This window comes from Podarcis liolepis (assembly GCF_965112155.1).
Source record: "Podarcis liolepis genome assembly, chromosome: 6".
NCBI lineage: Eukaryota > Metazoa > Chordata > Lepidosauria > Squamata > Lacertidae > Podarcis > Podarcis liolepis.
In genome coordinates this window covers 56,904,327-56,924,117 of record NC_139559.1, presented here as the reverse complement: position 1 = coordinate 56,924,117, position 19,791 = coordinate 56,904,327, and the positions used below count along the sequence as shown (strand labels likewise).

Below are 19,791 nucleotides of genomic sequence, written 5' to 3'. Positions count from 1 at the left end.
ATATCATGCCAAGACAGATGGTGTCTGTGTATTAGTATTATTATTTTGTCCTTTGATTATGAACACATACTCAACTGTGATAGAGATGTTCTGAAATGTTCAGTAATTTTGTTTCCCCGTGTTTGATGAGGGACTTCAAAGTTTTCATTCTGAGAGGAGTCTCTTTGTTTCATTAACAAATTTTGCAAAAAAACTTGAGAACACTTTGGTTTGCTTACTTAGTAATGATGTTATTTTCACAGCAGTTGTGTGAGAGAGATTTGGCCGAGGGCTCTTGAGACTTAACAACTTTGCAGGCAAGCAAAGATTTAAATAGGATTCCACATTCTCACACCAATTCTGACTCTCAATGAAAAATTATTCCAGAAGATACTGCTAGTGTTACTTGAAATCTATATCCTGTTCCAAGCCTGCTCTCCTCCCAGCATGTGAGCTGGCCTACCTGCTTGAGAACGCCTTCTTATAGTGGTACTTGCTACGTAAACATACATAGGATTGCATTGCATGGCTGAAATCCTAGGCATGATTAATTTGGGGTTAAGCACCATTGAACTAAATAGGTCTTACTTCCAATAAACTGTGCATAGGATAGGGTTGCATAGCTTTTTGTTCTGTCTCAAATTCATCTCTGTGTCTATTAATCCAACAATCTGTTATCATCTGTCCCACTGCTTTCTGTTTTTACATGTCCCAAACTTTAAGGAGTGGGAGCCTCAAGTAGCTGAGGTGTGTCTTTGGTGCCTCCGTTTTCCTCCTTCCTGAGTAATGATTCAAATCCCAGACACCCCTGAATGTTAAAATATACAGCAGACTCTGTTGCACTTGCCAATTATACATCTATAATCTATGTTTTAAAACATATCTTTCTTTCTGCAAAACCAAGGGAGTCACTGGCAGGCAAGCACTTGCAAATTAAATATATTGGAATAAAAGAACCCCATTGCTCTTTCTTGGAATTAAAAAGATCTAAAACTGTCTTTGAAACTGTTAGTTGTGAAGGGGAAATAAGATGGTCCACTGAAGCCAAAACAGCAGAAGAGTGCAGGAGATCCTCAGAAATCTGAACCCCTGAAATATGAATTGGCAAGGCAGGTACCCCTTTGTCATCACAAATATTTTGTCCTTGGTAGCTGCCCTTGTGGCGGGACAGAGCCACCCTTGCGGCACTGGCATCATTTTAGCTCACTTGGACATGGCTAGATGAGGCAGAGCTGTGTTGAGACCAGGGGTGCACCAGCAGAGCCTCAGCTATTGTGGCAACAAAGTGGGGGGGGTGTCAGTGGGAATAGAGAGAGGAGGAATGAAGGTGGGGTGAAACAACTCAGGCAGCACAATCTCTTGCATTGCCCCTGATACGTTGGTAGATGCAGGAGATGTTAGAAAGTGATGATGGAATAACATAATTAGTACAAATATTTCTGAGTTAATAGCCTTATTCTGTTCCAAAGGGTCTGCTGTATGAGGAAGATTTTAGAGTTTTCTATGCAAAGGTTTGTTTGTTTGTTTTTAAACTGTACTGAATTGATGTTCTTTCACTGTCCCAATATGTTCTACAGCAGAGAAAAACACTGTTTCTTTGATTACTTGCTTTTACTTTTGTGGAAACACGCTGAGAAGAAAGGGATGGTTTGTTAATATATGGTGCTTTATGGGCAGATCTTTTGGGGAAAGGGGAGATTATCTCACACTGGAGCAAAAGGGAAGAGGCATGTTGATTGTAGCTAGGATTAATTTGATGTAATTGCCTAAATTCTATAAACTGCAACCAAGGCTCCCAGATATAAATAATGCATTTTAATTAATAGGTTGCCAGGAGCTGTAATGAAACTCAGGTCAATCTGCAGAACTACGGCGCCTGGCATTTTTAATAACTGGAATTTATTTGTGATTTGACTGCGCTTTGTGTTCCACCATCTCCTGATGATCTGAAATATGGGGCCAAATCTAATTTCCTAATGTAAGTAGCCCTATAGAAGTCAGTAAGTCTTCTCGCCAGTAAGAAGTTAATCTTCAGTGTTACTCATCCAAAAATGAATTAATGAATGAACAGTTCTAATATTGGACATTTGTGACAACATTTATGTATTTATAAGTGGTATCTGTGGTTTACCCTTCATGCAAGACTTTCAGGGTCGTAAACAATAATGTTAAAATTGCAATAGCCAGTGAAATAGCTCTGTTTGTACAATGGAACTTCCCTTCCCTTCCCTCTTCATGTGTGTTGGAGGAACCCTTAGAGCACGTAATGTGGGGACAGGGGCAGCTGATCCCATTTCACTGCCAAAGGGGCCTCCCCACCCCCCACCAGGGTAGGTGACAGCAGCTTCCAGGATGTGCAAGATCTTGCAAGAGGTGCACAAGTTTTTTCCCCCACCCAGAAGCTGAGGGTGGGGCGCCGCCTGCCGTGGGAGAAGCAAAGAGGAGTGTAGTGGCGGTTTCTCACTGGAACCCAGTAGCTTTTCCTGCTGCTGCTGCTTCTTCTCTCCTGCAGGGTCACCACCCCTTGGATTCTGTCGCCTGAGGCGGCTGCGTGGAGAAGAGGAAAGGGAGGGGAAGTTCCATTGCACAGCTAGAAGCCTTAACACTAATGGAACTGCTTCCATAAGCACATCAACATAATAAATAACCACTATAGTGGAACCTCAGTCCTTGAATGTTTCCGTTGATGAACGTTTCGGAACCCGAACAGCGAAAACCCAGAAGTAACTGCTTCAGTTTTCGAACGATTTTCATTTTGAGTTTCCCTATTGAACTGAGGCTTCCGCTTTCGGTTTTCGAACGTTTTGGAAGTCGAATGGTCTTCCGGAATGGATTACATTCCAAAGCCGAGATTCCACTGTACAAATAAAATAAGCAGCACAAGCAAGAATAAAATATACTCACTTATTTCATCCCCATCCCCCCAAAATCCACCTGTTTTTACTTGTCCTCTGAATAAAATTAATGCTGATGCATGACTTACCTACATGCACCTAAATGGCTTTAGATCGCAGATAGATTTTGTGGTACAAAAGCCAGTGGCAGGCAGAATGGGACTCACTAATATGGTAAGCATTTTCATAGTGCTTTTTGAAATGTTCAAAGAGTTGTAGTCCGGCTACCTCTGGAGGGCCCTGCTGCCCCATTCTCTGCATTAAACTGTAATTTATTTTAAACTATAGTTTAATATGAATGAGTAGTGTGCCAGTACATGCTACTCGGATTTTCTTAACCCACTCCTCTCCTGCTAATCCTTTTCTGTGCAAGGGTGGAAATAAACCAGAAGCTAGCTTTCTTTACACGTGAACCAGTGCTTGTGGGTTTTTTTTGGTGAAAATTAACCATGAGCATTGTGTTCACAAGTAACATGAAGTCAGCCTCTGGAATGTTTCCTTTCTGACACTGCAAAGGATTTTGCATTAAACCATAGTTTAAAATAAACTTTGGTTTATTTTAGTATGTGAACCAGTTCACACACCCATCAGCATATTTGTAAAGTGAGGCTTTTTTTGTTCCAGTGTGCATCACTTTGAATTTACTCCCTGCATTTAGGTGTGATAAAATTACTTTATTAATCTTTGCACTGAAATTGTGTAAGGTGGACTATTAACATACTGTTTTGCTGAAGGCTGTAATGTAAATCCTTAAGCGACTCTGATTATTCAAGTTATTGCATGAGCACGAAAAACCAAGGAAACCAGCACTTTGTGTTAGAATATGAATAGACATTTGCTTGGCATCGTTCCACAGTAACAGGCTTGGGTTGGAAGGGAAACCTGCTGTTCAATTTGCAACTGATGTTGGCCTTGGAAAGGTTTATTAAAATAGCTTTTATATATAATTCAGCCAGCTTTATTGGCGATCAGGTTCAGTCAAGTCCAAAGTGAAGTGCGTCCTCATGAATAAACGGAACAGTATTATACTTCCAAATCTTTGTTCTTTATTGTGTATGGTCAAGTTACGAGAGATGTCTGTCTTCATCTTGGTGCTCCTCATGTTGCATTTTATGTGTAAAATTTCCATTCATTGGAAAGCCTTCCTACTGCAGATAGTTGTCATCATTAGCATCTGTTGCAGGTGCTTCTTTTCTTTCTTTCTTTTAAAAAAACGTAACCCTTGTCTTATTTTAACTTGCTCAACACAAACATTTTAAGTCAATTGTCTACATTCTTGAGCACTTAAGTGTTCGATTTTGCTTAAATGGAAAATTTGGATTGTATAAAGTTTGAATATGCTATGCAAAATAGACTTGAGGGATACAAGCAGTTTTATGGTTGCATTGTTTGTTACTGCTTTGAACAGTGGCAAATTCCTGGAATACTTGTGGTTATCAAATTTGCACCTCTTGCATTGTGAATTCAGGATTCTCTTGCTTTCACCATGAGAACGTGGCAATTGTTAACAGCTTAGTTTTTGAATTGCTTTAAAAATGTAATCCTTTTGTTACTGGAGTTGTGAGTTACTAACAAACATTATGATTCAATTTAAGGTTAATGCATAGTATATAAAGCTATTTCACAATGCCGTGAAATTTTTAAAATAAAAAAAAAACTCAGGCACAGTAGGGATTTTTTCTTCTCTTTTGCAAAGCAGAGTGATCAGGGCACATTGCTGCACATTTAATTTCCTATTCCATAGATTAGCCCAACAACTCATTTCCCAGTTGGCTGCTAGCAACAGATTCTGCTCATAACTTTAATAATGCCTTTTCTTGATAGTTCCAGACTGCTTTCTCGTTGCACACAAACATCTGGGGCAAGAAACAAGCATTTCTGTATACATTTGTAAATAATACATTATTACACGTCTTGTTTCCTTCAGATGAGAGAACAGACTGAACTTTTAGTGCCTCCATATGGTGAGTTCCAGTGTAGTGCAAGGGGGCACTCATCCATGGAATGGAACTTCTCACTCCTCTCTTCCTCCCTGTTGGCCCCCTCCCATGCATTACCAGTTTTGGGGGGCTCACGGGGCTGGAGGAGGGAGAATAGAAACAGGAAGTCCTGTTGCACAATTGGATTTCTGCTCCACACAGTCCCGCTTTCCCTTAGGACGTCCCTATTTTCATTGGAGAAATGTTGAACAGCGTCCCCTGACATGGCTCTTGTCTTTTGCACTGGACTGAATTTGCACAAGCAGCAGCTCCTCTTGACATGGAAGTACCTATCAAATGTGTATGCAAAATGTGTGCTCCAACTCGGGGGGGGGGAGGGTAATAAGCCCTGGGCATTTTGTGTATTGAATTCAATTCCCATGGATTTATCCAATCATTTACAAGGCATATGTTAAAGTCTGGCATGCACATTTTGCCTGGGGACACACAAATATTTGAGTATGCAGAGACTGGCATATTAATTTAGAGGTCTTGTCGACCTGCTGCAATATTTTTATGCCTTTGGGAACAAGATGAGCAGACCTTTTAAAATCAAGTGTGTAAACTCAATTTATCCTGCAAGCTGGGCTTTTATTGAACAGAGCAAATCTCAAAGTTGGGCTTAGATAGTTGCTGAGCAGGAATCCTCGTCGTTTCCAAAATTTCAGACTGGACACAGACAGTGCAACAGAAGATGCTAAACTGAAGGCAGCTGTCATCTGCCGGCTTGAAACCTGCTGAGTTTAAAGTCAGATGACATTGCTATTTTCCAATTTGAGGCTCTATGAAGATGCAGCTTTTGTACATGTCACAAACCTTGTCACAGACCTTTGTCTACATCATAGGTCTCCTGCTAACAAGGTGCTTGCAAGTATCCACTCAGTGATACTGTATATCCTCTCAGCCGTGGCCCTTTATGAAGAAGTTCCAGGAGACTGGATGAGTATTTCTTGTGGGGTGCTACAGAGCACTATATTATCCCCAATTCTATTTGACATCTATATTGGGTGTGGTCAGCAGGAGATTTGGAACTAGATGTAATTAGTACATTGATGATACCCAGTGCTCTTTCTCTCTAACATCTGGATCAGACCAGTGTCTGGATGCAAGCAAATAAACTGAATCTGAATTCTGGCAAGACAGGGGCTCTATTGTAGAGTGGTTCCCAGGTCTGGGAAATTGCCTGCCCTGGATGGGGTTACACTCCACCTGAAGGGGCAGATGCATAGTCTGGAGGTGCTCCTAGATCCAGCTCTGTCAGTGGAGCCACAGGTGTCGTCAGTGACTAGGAGTGCTTTGTTTTACCAACTTTGGCTGATAAAGACAGCTGTGACTGTTTCTGGACTGAAATAGCTTGACAACAGATGTCTGTGCACTGGTAACCTCAAGATCTGGATTCCTGCAATGTTGTGTATGTACAGTGTGCTGTACACTTGAGGTTGGTCCAGAGTCTGCAGCTAATGCAGAATGTGGCCCCTAGTTTGCTTGTGGGGGCAAACTAACACCAGCATATCACACCATGGTTAGAGAATTTGTGCATGCTGCCAATCTGCTACTGGGCCAAGTTTTGATACTAATAGATAAAGTCCTACACCACTCAGAATCTGGTTATTTGAGAGACAGCTGTATGTTTTATATAGCCAGTAGGTCACTGAATTTTGCAGGTGAGGCACTGTGTGTTCTACCAGTGCCTAGGCTTGGTAATGGAGCAGGAAACTGAGAGTTAGTCCAGACAAGACAGAGATATAGTTGGTGGGTGCTTCATCTGTCAAGTCTAGTAGCATTCAGCTTATCCTAGATTATTTTGCACTTATCCTAAAGGAGCAGGCTCATGGATAGGGTGCATTGTGTGTGCTCCTAGAGTTAGTATTGTCGCTGAGCATCAGGGGGCTTGGTGAGATGGAGTGCTTTTGTCCATTTCAGCTGCAATCCTAGGTGAACAGAAATAGTGTTGCAACAGCTACCCATCCTCTGGTAACCTCCCTGTTGGATTTCCGAAGTGTGCCTTCCTTACCTGCCCAGACCTTGAGAACTTTCTCAGAGGCCTGTCTCCAGGTTCCCCATCTAATGAAGTGAGGCGAATAACTGCTAAGGATAAAGCTTTTTCAGTGGCAAAATCCCCTCCCCAAAGAGGCTCACCTTGTCTTCTAGTTACTAGGAGAAAAGCTTCCTGTTCCTCCCAGGCCTTCTTAATAATCCATTGATTGCTTTAGTTTTTGGAGCATGTTCCCTTGGCTGGTTTTAATGCTGGTTTTTGTTGTTTAAATCATTTTAGTGATTGTGCCGTGTGCCAATTCTAGGAGGTTTTTTGTTGTCTTTTTGCTTTTGTAATTATTCTTCATGTAAACTATCCTGTGAACTTGGTTGGATGAACAGCACACAAGTGTAAATAAATAAAATTCTGCCCTGATCTTTTCAGCTGCCAATTTCCTGCCTCTTTCCCTTAGGCTCTTAGCAGTTCCTCACCTTCTTATCTAATAGCAGTGGCGCCTGCTTTTCTGACCCATTTACTCAAGCTTGCACTGTTCCCCTTCTTCCCAGACCCTCAGACTGCCATCACCACAAATCTCTTTCCTTACCTGTTGACGTTGTTTATGTCCTTCTTTGGATCATGCCTCTAATCTGATCTTTCAATTTCTGCAAACATAACCCATGTCTGATTGCAACAGAACTGTTACAGCTTGCAGGATTTGGCATTGCCTTGTTGAATGATCCCATAAAAACCAGAGCAGATGGCTGCCTTTAAAGCAGCCGTTTATATAGTGTAGCACCCTTTCTCTTTTATCTTCTCCTTGCATTTAAATCATTAAACAAAAAGAACTGCCCTTCCCCAGCAATTCCAAAATCACAAGCACAAAAGAACAGATTCAGCCCTTGGTAACTGTTTTGAATGGCCACTGAAATGCTCGTTGGAGAAGATTAATTTACATTTGATGGGTGTTTGAAATCGCCTTGCGGGCTAAAATAAACAGTTGGGCTTTTTAAAAAAAAAATCTGTTATAATTTTGATGTCAAAACATCTATAGAATGCTTGTACCAGGATGCACTTTCTCTTTGTCTCCAAGAACTGTTTTTCCTGTACAAGATTCAATAGTTATTGATCAAGAGGGGCTGTACAGATTTCTGGCTGATCTTGAGGGTAACCAATTTGGTAATATCTTGTAAGACAGGGAAGCTCAAATTTCTCTCTTCCAGGAACAACAAAGCCAAACTGAGCAGGGTTGTGTTTTTGTGGGGAGGGGGGGTTGCACCTGTTTCCTGACAAGGGATTTAACAGGGAAGGAGTGGTAAGTGGGGTGACTATCTCTAGCAACCCATCCAATGCATGGCTCTGACTCTGGCAGGCTGATGACATTCTTGAAGAGGCACCATCTGCTTACCAGCATGGCTGGCAGCTGAAAAAACAAACAAACTCATTACACCTGTAGTAAAAGGTAAACTGATCTGACAATTGCATTTGTAGACCCCTGTCAATTACTGGGTATATAGTGGTTTTAGCCAATGGGATGGCAGGGTGGGGGGAGTTGGCGGAGGAAAGGAATTGCAGCTTGGCAGGAGTAGGTGAGACAAAGAAACCTTATATTTACAGCTTATATTTTTCCATGAAGCTCACTTGTTTTTTCCATAATAAAAAAATTCCTTACAATAGCACCTTAGAAACCAACTAAGTTTGTTATTGGCATGAGCTTTGGTGCATGCACACTTCTTCAGTTTTTTCCATGTTACCTTTCTATGTGAGGAAATATTGGGCAAGTCTATGATGTACATTTCCTTAGATAAATCAATTGAGATAAATCAATTTTAATATACAATTTAATATTCAGCATTCCTGGTGTTTAAAATGTTTAAACTGGCAACTGTGAAAAAGCTCATTATGATGCACAGATAAGAAATGGATAAACATAAATGGAATTATATCTTCCTTTCTTAAAAAAAAAAAAAAGTCAGCTGAAATTAGAAGTTCTTCACATCCTTAGACGTAAGTCATATTGAGTGCAATGGGGCATACCGCCAGGTAAATGTGTTCAGAATTGCAACTTTTCAATAAATATACATTTTTTTTAAAATGCACAGCAAAAATCAAGACAAAAGAATTCAGTTCAAGCCAAGTGTTCAAAACTCCCTGGGTGCCAGTCCCTGCTGCTGTCTTTCACACCTGCTTGTGCAGCCCACCTTCATTTGGGAAAGCGGAGACTTTGAGCTCTTCAACCTGGTGGAGGAGGTCCTGAAAAACTTCTACTCCTGGTGGTTGGACAGGAATAGTGCACAGTGTTATAGTTAATTGCTGTAGCTTGTCTTTGCTTGCCCTACCCCACTGCCCTGGGGTTATAAATGGTCCGTGTCACCATTAAGAAAAATAGGTAGGAAAAGGCCAAAACATATAAGAACTGTCCCTGGATTAAGTGACTTTTCTTCTTTAAGTTCTCAAAGTTCTTAACCTAGCTGAAGGTTGTCATCTGCGCTAGCCAGATGTTTAACTGATCATCAATCACAGTCAGTCCATCATTCAAAAAATAAGACTTTAAAGCCATCTTGCCCCAAGATGGCAACTAGACATTCCATTTTGGTGACTGTAACCATTTGGTCCCCATCTTATATATCTGAGTTCCTAATACTATTCAAGGATGCTGTCTTACTGCCACATCAAATGTTGTCTCTTTGCTCTGCAAAGTTCACCTGAAAATGTTAATACATGAAATATACTCGGAGTCGAGTGTGAATTTCATGCTCTTTATTCAGCTCATAGTAGCAGTGAATGAATCTTTCCCCAAAACATCTAGCTGTATATACATTATTTACACAATGGGCCCCACGTGATTGGCTAATTCCAGGCTGCTCCTGCAGGCCAATCAGGTTGCTGATTCACTTCATCCAGGAGCCTGATTGGCTGCTCCTGCAGACGAATCCGACTTCTGCATTCTGGATCCTATTGTTCTAGGATACAGCTCAGTACATAACATACAGGTTATCTTTGTTTCAAACAGCAGCCATTAGAAACTTGTTTTGAGTAGCAAAGGAATCTCTCTGGTTCTTCCCTAGCTGAATTGGTTTCCACACAGTTTAGGGAAATGATGATTACAAAGGATTAATATCTTCTAATCTCATGCATTGTATTGCACTCTTGAGCAGCAGAAACAGGCTCAACAGCAACAAATAGTAGCAGCGGGAGGGGAGCCACCCTTCTGCCATTAGCATCGTTGCTGCTAACCTAGATGAGCAGTCAAGTTGTTCTCCCCCACCCTCAGTTCCCATCTATAACGTGGGAGGTCTCAGTCTCCTCCCTCACAGCTTTATTATGAGGATGACATAATTATGGGGAAGTAATTCAGATACAAATGAGTGACATGGAAATGTGATAAACAGTAAAAATAATAATAATGAAGAAATGGCCCACGAGTATAGTTTTGCCAAGGGCCTACACTTTCCCTCGAGAAGCGTTATATTTAGTGATTTGATAGCAAATGAATTGCCTGTGTGAAATCTTCCAAGGTTAATCATATTCAGCGGCATTTGTTTAAATATATTTGTTTTAATTAAGAGAAAGGATTTGCACGCTGGGGGTGTGTTCACATTTCAAGATCCCTGAACTCTGTTGCGGTAGGAATAATTACAGCCCGGGAGTTTTATGTGTCTCTGCAGTGTCCTTTTGAGATATTTAGATGGCTTCTGTTGAGATGAAAGACCGTATGGATTTCTTTTCCTCTATTAATCTGGCACAGAATACCAGACCTCCTGGGTCAGTTTGCTTACCAGCAGTGTTTGTCCCTGCAGTTTAATCTGCAGATGTTGGCTTGGCACATACGACATTGCAGAGGAGAAGATGCTTCAGCCTCTCTGATTGTGGGGATGCACATCAAGCATATTAACATCTTCCAAAGGCCACCTTGTGGTTCATTGTCAACAATCTATTTCTTCTCGCCTTTTGTGATTTCTCATAATAAATTAGTTGTACTTCCAAAAAAACAGTGCCAAGGGAACAAAGCAATCAGTGACACCATCTGCTGCCAGCAGGTTTGTGTGTTGAAGGCGCTGCATATCTCCATCACTCAGGAATGTCGATGGACCCTGATGCTGGCAGCAGTCCCTTGCTTCAAAGCCACAGGCCTGGGCTTGTGTGAGTAGATCAGCGGGGAAATGGCTTTGTCAGACTAAGGTGAATAAATAGGTTTGGCAGTGGCAGGCTGGAAGCAGACATAACGGGCCCCTTGGGTGCAATGTTACTATCACAAGTTAGATGCTTAAGGCTGAAGCAGATCAAACAAAATGTGAAAAATTACTGGCCGCATACTTTATGAAGGCCATTAGACTTTAATGCTGTACTATCTAAATTCTTTTGATCTTTCCCTAAGAAGAAACTTTTGATCCTGAACATGGGAGTCCATTCAAAGGCAAGTGTGTGAGTGTACAATCTGAGAGCTATACAACCGTTTTTCAATAAATGCTAAGCCAACTCTATCCTTAACTCTGAAATTTAAGGTAGAGCCTGCAGTGTATCTTAACACAGCTCAAGAGGGAGAATACCAATACCTGCAATTTTATTTTATTTTTGTATTTCCTTGTGTGCTGAAATTTCCCATTGTCTAACTTAGCAGACAATTTATATCACCATGCACATAATGTCTGGAGATACCTTCACAACCGAGTTTATATTCCGCTATTGGCTGTCTGCTCAAAGCGGGCTTCTTTAAAATGATGTAAGTTGGATATGGCTCATATTGCTGTCCAGTTTCAAAATCAGTGCCGGCACAAAGTTAAGCATTATGCACTATCTGTTTCTGTACAAAGACTCTGAAGCACCTGGAGCAGTCTGCACCAGAGGTGTTATTTGATAATCCCTGGAATACAAAAAATAAAAACGAAATGAAAGGACATAATTCAGCAAACATCACTCATGGACATTGAAGTTTAGATTCTAATTTTTCTTCAGATGCCCTGAGTACTCAGCTGCCTGGCTTATGCCACCTTTGCTCTTCTGTGATGTTGAAATAATTAAGCCAATAGCAGCTAGAGGGTCTGTGACACTTCTTTCTGCAGAATGTCACTGTGACGCCAGAGCAGTTCAGCCAATGGCATCAAGAGGGAGCAGATACTGAGACCAAGTAGAAAATGCTGTGTGAGAACAAGAATCTACAGGAGAATGAAACTTGCAGACCATCATACTGATGGACCGTTAGCTAAATTGTTCTGTATTAGTACAGAGCCATTATTGGTGTCACTGAAGTAAATACCTGCTATTGTCAAATTCATATGTTGTATGCAAGGGAAAACAAATATACTTTGTTCTTATGGAATGCCTGTCTGAGTAGATTATGTTTATGTTTGATGAGGCTTTACAGCATTTATTTTTGGGATGCCACAGCAAGGAAACTGCATGTTTTATGAATCAGAAAATTAATGCTCCCATCACACACCCTTTTTCACCTGCATGTCCGCCTCTCTGTTGACATACTATTCCTTTACAGCTTGTCAGTTGACTTTGGTATAACAAAATTAATATTTTACCAAGTGGGCCAGTGATCATTCTTCATCCTACGTACCATAATTGTGCCTCTCTCTGTTTTTCTAGTGGTTTTACTCTTCATGCCTCGAGTGGTGGGCTTTGGCAAGGCATGGCAACAACTCTTTCAGTCCCAAAGCTGCATTAATGTTGAGTGTTTGCATCAGGATAGAGAGACTTAATCTCTGTCTTCAGCTATTGTTAAGCTCATGTTCACCAGATCATTCACTCAGGCATGTCTGTGCAACAAATATAAACTACTTTAAAATCCTAGGAACTGTAATTCATTGCAAGAGCTGAGAGACTCTTATCATAAAATCTCAGCACCCAGTTCCAAAGTATAAGGACACTTCAGGAATTAGGTATCTTGTGTGAGTGTGTGAATGCTGTTATGATCTCACCTGATCCAGTCTTGCAGGATAATGTTTCACTTGGAATGCAGGTTCTGCCCTAGGGCTGGGTGATATATTGTCCAAAACCATTGTGAAGTGCATATTGTGATATCTGTTTCATAATTTTTGACCTGGCAATATATTGTGAATCATGAGGTGTGCGTGCTATGCAAAAATCACAATGTGGGGAAAACCGTGAAGCCAGCCACGGTGGCTGAGACCATGAAAGTTAAACCAATAATAAACTGGTTTACATTTTTAAAATTCATATTTGTATCCTGCCTTATCCTTGCAATCAGTGAGTCTTAGAGCTTTTTCATCAAAGAGGTCATTGCATGTTTGGTCTGAAAGATCAAATGAGGGACAGACATCATAGGTGGTGTGTACTGTTAGTTCTCCTCAGAGTAAACCTATTGAAAATAATGGGCAAGACTACCTTAACATCCATTATTTTTACAGCTCTACTCTGAGAAGCACTTAGTGGAAAATAATTGTGTTGGATTGAATCCAACGGTCTAACATTCCCTATTTCTTCTTTCAGCCAAGAAGACTTGTGCAGAAAGTGATTTCACTTGCAACAACGGCCACTGCATTCCTTCCAGGTGGAAATGTGATGGTGAAGAGGAATGCCCAGATGGGTCTGATGAATCCGAAGCCTCATGTAGTGAGTACTCCTGCTAACTGGTTATGGAACATAGCTTTATAGTTGTTTGGAAAGTGGACTGATAAACAAATAGAAATTATATATCATGTGCACATGCATATGCGCTCCCCCTCTCCATACCGCTGTCCTGAAAGCAACCAGTGATGTGGTTTTATTATTATGTCTGGCTGAGGACAACAAATTATATGTTGTGCACAAGTTAAATCTTGCCTCTTACTCAGGACCTCTAGAAACTTGCAAAGCTAACCCTAAGCTTGGGGTAGGAAATCTTTGGCTTGTGGGCCTGATTAAGCCTGCCAAGCCTCTCCAGTTGTCCCAACACGTCACTTTGGCCAAGTCGTGTCCACTTGCCAGGGGGCCAGGCCAAAATGTGGGGCTTTTCAGTTGGATGAATTTTATGTGACTAGCCAGTTCCTTATGACATTTTCCACTTTTATATTTTAATTATGTTTATTGTGATTTTATATTTGTTGTGCACCACTTGATGTTTTCTGTAGAGTTTAGCGGTATATAAATATATATTTTGTTAAATAAATAAAAGCTTTCTCCTTTTGTTTCTGTAGAGAATTTCATTTGAAAAATGTGATTATGGGATTCAAAATAAGGAAGATTTTATGCTCAGACATTGCTTTGCATATGCACTCAGCTAAAAAACACACACCCCACCATTCATTGCTGACAGTCCTTTTTTTTCAGAAGATTGATTGTAATTTAAATCTCCTTGGGCTTATGTTGTTTCCCAAAAAGCTGTGCAAGTGGAAGACTACTGGTGCAAATGTTTTCCACTTCTCATGGTTAGATTGGAATTACTGGAATTTCACCAGTTCCTCTCTTTTATATAATTGTCATGCCCTTAAATAGTAGTACTATTGTCTAATTCCGTCATGAGCCACTATGTTGAGTAGGGGCTTTTCTTTAGATCTCATTAGCTTTGAGTGGCACCCTGAAAGGAATCAACCTCAAAAATCTTTTTCAGGTTACATGTTGTCCTTTTGAAACTGTACCATATTGCATCTCTCTCCTGTTGCATTATAATAGCTCTCCAAGACAGCATGGCATTTCACGAGCTGTGCTTGTATTGGGCAGCACAAAGCAAGCAAGCTGGAGACTTCGAGTTAAGCAAAGAATGCTTGCAGGCAATAACTGACATGGAAGCCAAATGTGGCAAATTTCCCCAGCAGGATAGACTCAGTTGCAAATGTGACATTATTGTAAGTGTCAGGAAACACTCAGCTTTGCTTCAATACCTTTTACCATATTGTCATTCTCATCCTGTGGGACAGATCATCTATTTCCCATTGATTTTAGAGAGTTATTAAACATTTACTGATACTGACTAGATGGGGATTTAATCGAAATAAAAATTGAACTTAAATATTAGGTAACACACGAGTGTAAAAGTGTGTGTTTGAATATGATTGACATACTTTTTGTTGGGGAAAACAAACTCTATGAGTGGATACTGAGCTATGTGGACATAATGGACTAGTTACTTGGGTTTCAAGGTTTGCTTCAGGTCACACATGTTTAAAGTATGGAAAAGAATAGGTAGAACGTAAAGGTAAAGGACCCCTGGTTAAGTCCAGTCAGAGGCAACTATGGGGTGTGGCACCCATCTCGGTTCAGACTCAGGGAGCCAGTGTTTGTCCACAGACAGCTTTCCGGATCATGTGGCCAGCATGACTAAACCACTGCTGGCACAACGGAACACTGTGATGGAAGCCAGAGTGCACAGAAATGCCGTTTACCTTTCCGTCGCAGCGGTACCTATTTACTTGCACTGGTGTGCTTTAGAAGTGCTATGTTGGCAGAAGCTGGGACAGAGCAACCGGAGTTCACCCCATTGTGTGGATTCGAATCAATGACCTTCCAATCAGCAAGCTCAAGAGGCTCAGTGGTTTAGACTACAGTGCCACCCACTGGGTTGGGCAAAACACGTTCCACAATTGGTCAAAGGTTTCTCATTTTGTAAACGGCATAAGGATCCTACAATTTTAGTAGTATATGATGTTATTAATAACAGCTGCCTTAAAATGAACACGTACAAATTTTAATCATGCCAGATGGAAGCATCAGGTAGAGAATGCTGGTGCCGTGTGTGTGTGTGTGATCAGAAAAGGAAGCATTCTGCATTATTCATTACTGGATGCCCAGACCAGCAAAACAGCTGGTTGGAAAGAGCAGGAAATGGTTAAGTGGGCAGCGCATGTGTCCAGCTAGAGTGCAGCTGCGGACATGACTATGGGTTTGCAGCATAGAATCTGAAGAGAAAGAGGCAACACAGGCCCCAGAACATTATTTTTTTTTAAGGTGCTAATATATTCCTCTCATTAACTGATAGCTAATCTCTTCAAGCTACCACAACCCTGTTGGGTCTTCTGGGACATTCTCCTGTTAGAAGAAACTGAATAGGCTCCAATAAGGATATGCAATTGCCCAGTGATGACTTATTATATTTAATTTATAAGCCAATTTTATGTTAAACATATCCAAGGTAGCAAAACAGGTGCCCTGCTCCTCTGTCCCACTCCCTCCAACCTTGTTCATTCCCCCCTGAACGCCACCATGTATTGCAACCTGTCTAAGTCCATTGAAGACTGTGCATTGAATTTTCAATTATATGCCATTTAAGTGTATTTCCCCAGGATGGATGCTCCTAGCAAAAGGGAAGATGGTCTGTTTGACTTTGTCAGTGTGCAGTGCAGAGAGGAACGTACAATTATCCACCCTCTTTCCTCTTCATTTCATTAGCCAACTCTGCATTGCTGCCTAATTAGGAAAGATACACACTGCTTCCTAACAAAGCCCTCTTCTAAGCAGCCACACATAGTATCAACGTAATCATCTCAGCTGTGACATTAACATATTCATAATGCACTAGGGGTTGGTCTCTGCCTGCCTCGCTCCCTCTCAGCCAGAGTCTTCTTATTAATGCAATGCCACTCTCCCATTGGATGGGCTTAAATTAACTTAGCAGTTTCCTTCCCCAGAATTCCCTGCCTGCAAATCTCTCTAGCCTGAAGCAGCTATGTTTAGACTGCACAGTTCACTGTGAGGTCCATGAGGATTTCATTTGACCTCCGTCAGCCAGCGATGCAACTCTTCCTGTAAAGAAGATCAGCCTGCACTATAGAAAGGCTGAGCCTTCAGTTACCTGAGCATTGGCTTCAGTTATACTTGCATGCCTCTGGCTTAGTAGTCTTGCAAGAGGCTTCCATTTCACCTTGGAGCTTACAGTGCATTGTGACTCATATTATGTTCTGGAAATATGCAGGAAAGCTGCATTGAGCGGAAAAACCTGGATATGGCTTCCAACTCCAGCTTAGCCGTGGGCTTCTTGGTTGGCTCCTTGAGCAAGCCATTTCCACCTGGCTTTAATGTGAATTTTCCAATTGCTTCATAAAGTCGCCGGTGTTTCACAGCCATCCCAGCACAACAGCTCTATGGATATCACCTTCGGTTAATTACAGTTTGTCTACAGAGCTAACCATTGGCAATGATGGGAGTTGGCAGCAGGTTGAGGAAGGCTTCTGTAGGCAGCTTTGTGGAAGGATTTGCCACTTCATAAACAGAAACACAACTGCATTATCAAATGTGGGGAGCTTTACCACAGAGATCCACCACATGCATCTACACTAAATCATGTGACTGCACCATGCTTATCAGAAGGGCAGCTGTTTTTGTAACTGGTGCGATCCAGTGTGAAAATGATTGGTTCTGAACTTGAGAATCCCTTAACTTTGGCCACTGAGTCTCCTAGGGGAACCACTACCTTTTGACCTGAGTTTTCTGTCTGTAAACTGCAAATAGTAGTTGGATAAAGAAATATTGTGATCCACCAGGAGTCTTTGAGGACAGTTTAAATCTATAAACCTACAACAAGTTAAATGAAGAATTGGGAGTCTTACTCTGGACAACTGAAACTAATCTGCCTCTGGTTTTTGAGGCAGTATATTTTCACATGTTTATTCATATGCACAAGGGCTAGAGATTTTACTTTACTAAAAATGACAAGTCTTCTAAATGAGTTCCATCTTACTTTAAAGAGGTAAAGATTTAAATATTGAATTGTGTTTATTTAGCCCAGAGATCTTTGTGTGCGGTCAAAAATAAAATAAAAGCTCTAGGAAATATAATATTGGCTAACGAATTGTGCTAGTGAAAGCTCAAAGGGGTGGGACAAAAAGTGAGTACAAGAGGTGAGTCCAAAGGTCTTATGTGTGCATGTGTATATAATGAAATCCAAGGATGTGAGCTGCATACTTTCCCCATCCACTTTCCCTCTTATTACCTACACACAATGCTCTAACAGAAAACAGTAAAAATTGCTTTATGCAAATGTAATCTGAAGACCCGCAGCATAAATAGAAAGAATAGGGGGGAAATCACTATAGCCTTTTATGAATCCATATTAATTTCACTAGAGGATATAGCAGGCAACCATTGATGAATGAGTCATCAGTCCACAGCAATCGGTTCAGTTAAGCTGCACATTTATATGAACTAATGTATTTATGTATTTAAAGCATTTATAACTCGCCCTTCCTTTATACCAGCCTGACCCAAATCTGGTGCCCTTCAGATGGTTTGGACCACAATTCCCATCAACTTCAGGCAGTACAGCTGTGCTAGCTGAGGCTGATTGGAAGTGCACTATGGGTTGGGGAAGGCAGATACCATATAGAGACCAGGGTAGGGTATAGAACAAATAATAAAATAAACAACAATTTAACAACAAACAAACAAACAATAAAATAAACAACAAATAAACAAGCATATAGGACAGTGAAAAACAACCGAGCAGGTTAAACAGTCAGCAACCTATGAAACTAAGTTTCTGCTCGTCAGACTCTTGATTCACATAGCCTGGTATTGTCCAGTTTGAGGGTAGCCAATGTGGTGCCTTCTAGATGTTGTGGTCTCCAACTCCCATCATCCCTGACAATTTGCCTTGTTGGTTGGGGCTGATGGGAGGCAGAGTTAAATAACATATTCCTATTGATGAGAGCTGAAGTCCAACACCAGCTGCTTTGACTGGCAGATTTACTCTTGACTGGCAGCAACTCACCAAGGAACTCAGGTAGAAATCAGGGATTAAACCTAGAACATGTCTATTTCACTGATTATTATTTTTCATAATTATGAGTTATGTGTTGGTCTTCAACAGTGCAAATTCTGTTTTAGCTAAAGAAAGAGGGTCCCTAGGTGAACAGTCCTATGGCATGCATGCCACTTTAGTCTGCTAATGGCAGATAGTATGACAAGATCCTCCCTGGGGAAAGGACCTAGACATAAGATTTCAATACATAAGGGGTGAAGACTAAGCTGGAACTCTTCCTGGAGTCATCATGCAGGTCTTCTACAGGACTGATTATTTATAGATGTATAAGATTTTTAGACTACTTTCATTCAAAGGTCCCAAAGCTGTTTCCAACAATAAAAATGCAGATTAAAACCAGATATAATTTGAGCAATATAGAATAGGGCAACCTAAAGCACCAGGGCAAACTAAACAACTTTTCCAGAAGCCAAGGAGAACTGAGGTCTTGACTTGATGACAGGAGGCCAGCCACAACACTGACATCTGTACTTCTAGGGGAGGAGTGTTCCTAAGTTGGGGCAAACTCGCTAAGGAGGCACTGTCTGGTGTCTAGCATGGCAAGTAATACTCATGGTGATACTGTAAGCAGGACCTCCCTCCCCAGTTGATCTCAGGTTCTGGGGTCACTGATATAGAGAAAGAGATTCCGTCAGATATCCAGATTCCAAGTGAAGGCCTTATACACCTTTAATTGAGCCTAGTAGCATGTAGATTTACCCTTCAGTATTTCAGCTACCCTTTTTCTCTCATACTATGCTATAGGGAAACAAAGTTTATGTTGCCCTTGCAATTCTTCCCTAAGTCAGTTCTTTTTAGAGTTTGTTCATCAAATACTATGAATATAGTAGCAGTGTCAAATTTCTGTTATTCCACTAATGCATTTGAGTAGTTCATAAACAAGGACAGCAGTAAAAAGCTTGATAGGATCACTTTTATAGCTGTTATGAATCTTGCACCCATTCAAGTGAAAGGGTAGAGGATGTGAGGGTATTGGCAATTACAATTGTAGTACTATCCTATTTTTAAAGACAGAAGAGTCTTTGGGTTGTACTGAGACAAGTTTTAGGCATCAAGTTTTTAAATGACCACCCCCACCCCACCCCCGGCAGCCTGCTATTGTATGGAGAAGAGAAATCATGACAAGTTTAACATAATTGTCTCCAGAAAGGGGTGTTTATTTCATTTCTTTCAGAAGAATCCTGGCTTTGGTAGTGGCAAATGCAGTATGCTTTCAAGTAATAGATGGAAGCTTGGCATCTTCCTCTGAACAGGAGATTTAATGTG

The 19,791-nt window shown here is 41.0% G+C and overlaps 1 protein-coding gene across 4 annotated transcripts in view; it reads left to right on the top strand.

The window, feature by feature from the left end:
- LRP8 (LDL receptor related protein 8) overlaps positions 1–19,791 on the top strand; it is a 195,928-nt gene that overhangs the window by 101,432 nt on the left and 74,705 nt on the right. For 2 of the 4 annotated variants that reach the window (XM_083510074.1, XM_083510073.1), the window contains exon 3: positions 13,284–13,406. In XM_083510074.1, the coding sequence (XP_083366200.1) occupies positions 13,284–13,406 (123 nt within the window). Of the gene's footprint in view, positions 1–10,606; positions 10,968–13,283; positions 13,407–19,791 lie in introns of those variants that run through there. The other 2 variants (XM_083510071.1, XM_083510072.1) reach the window with 2 other exon arrangements.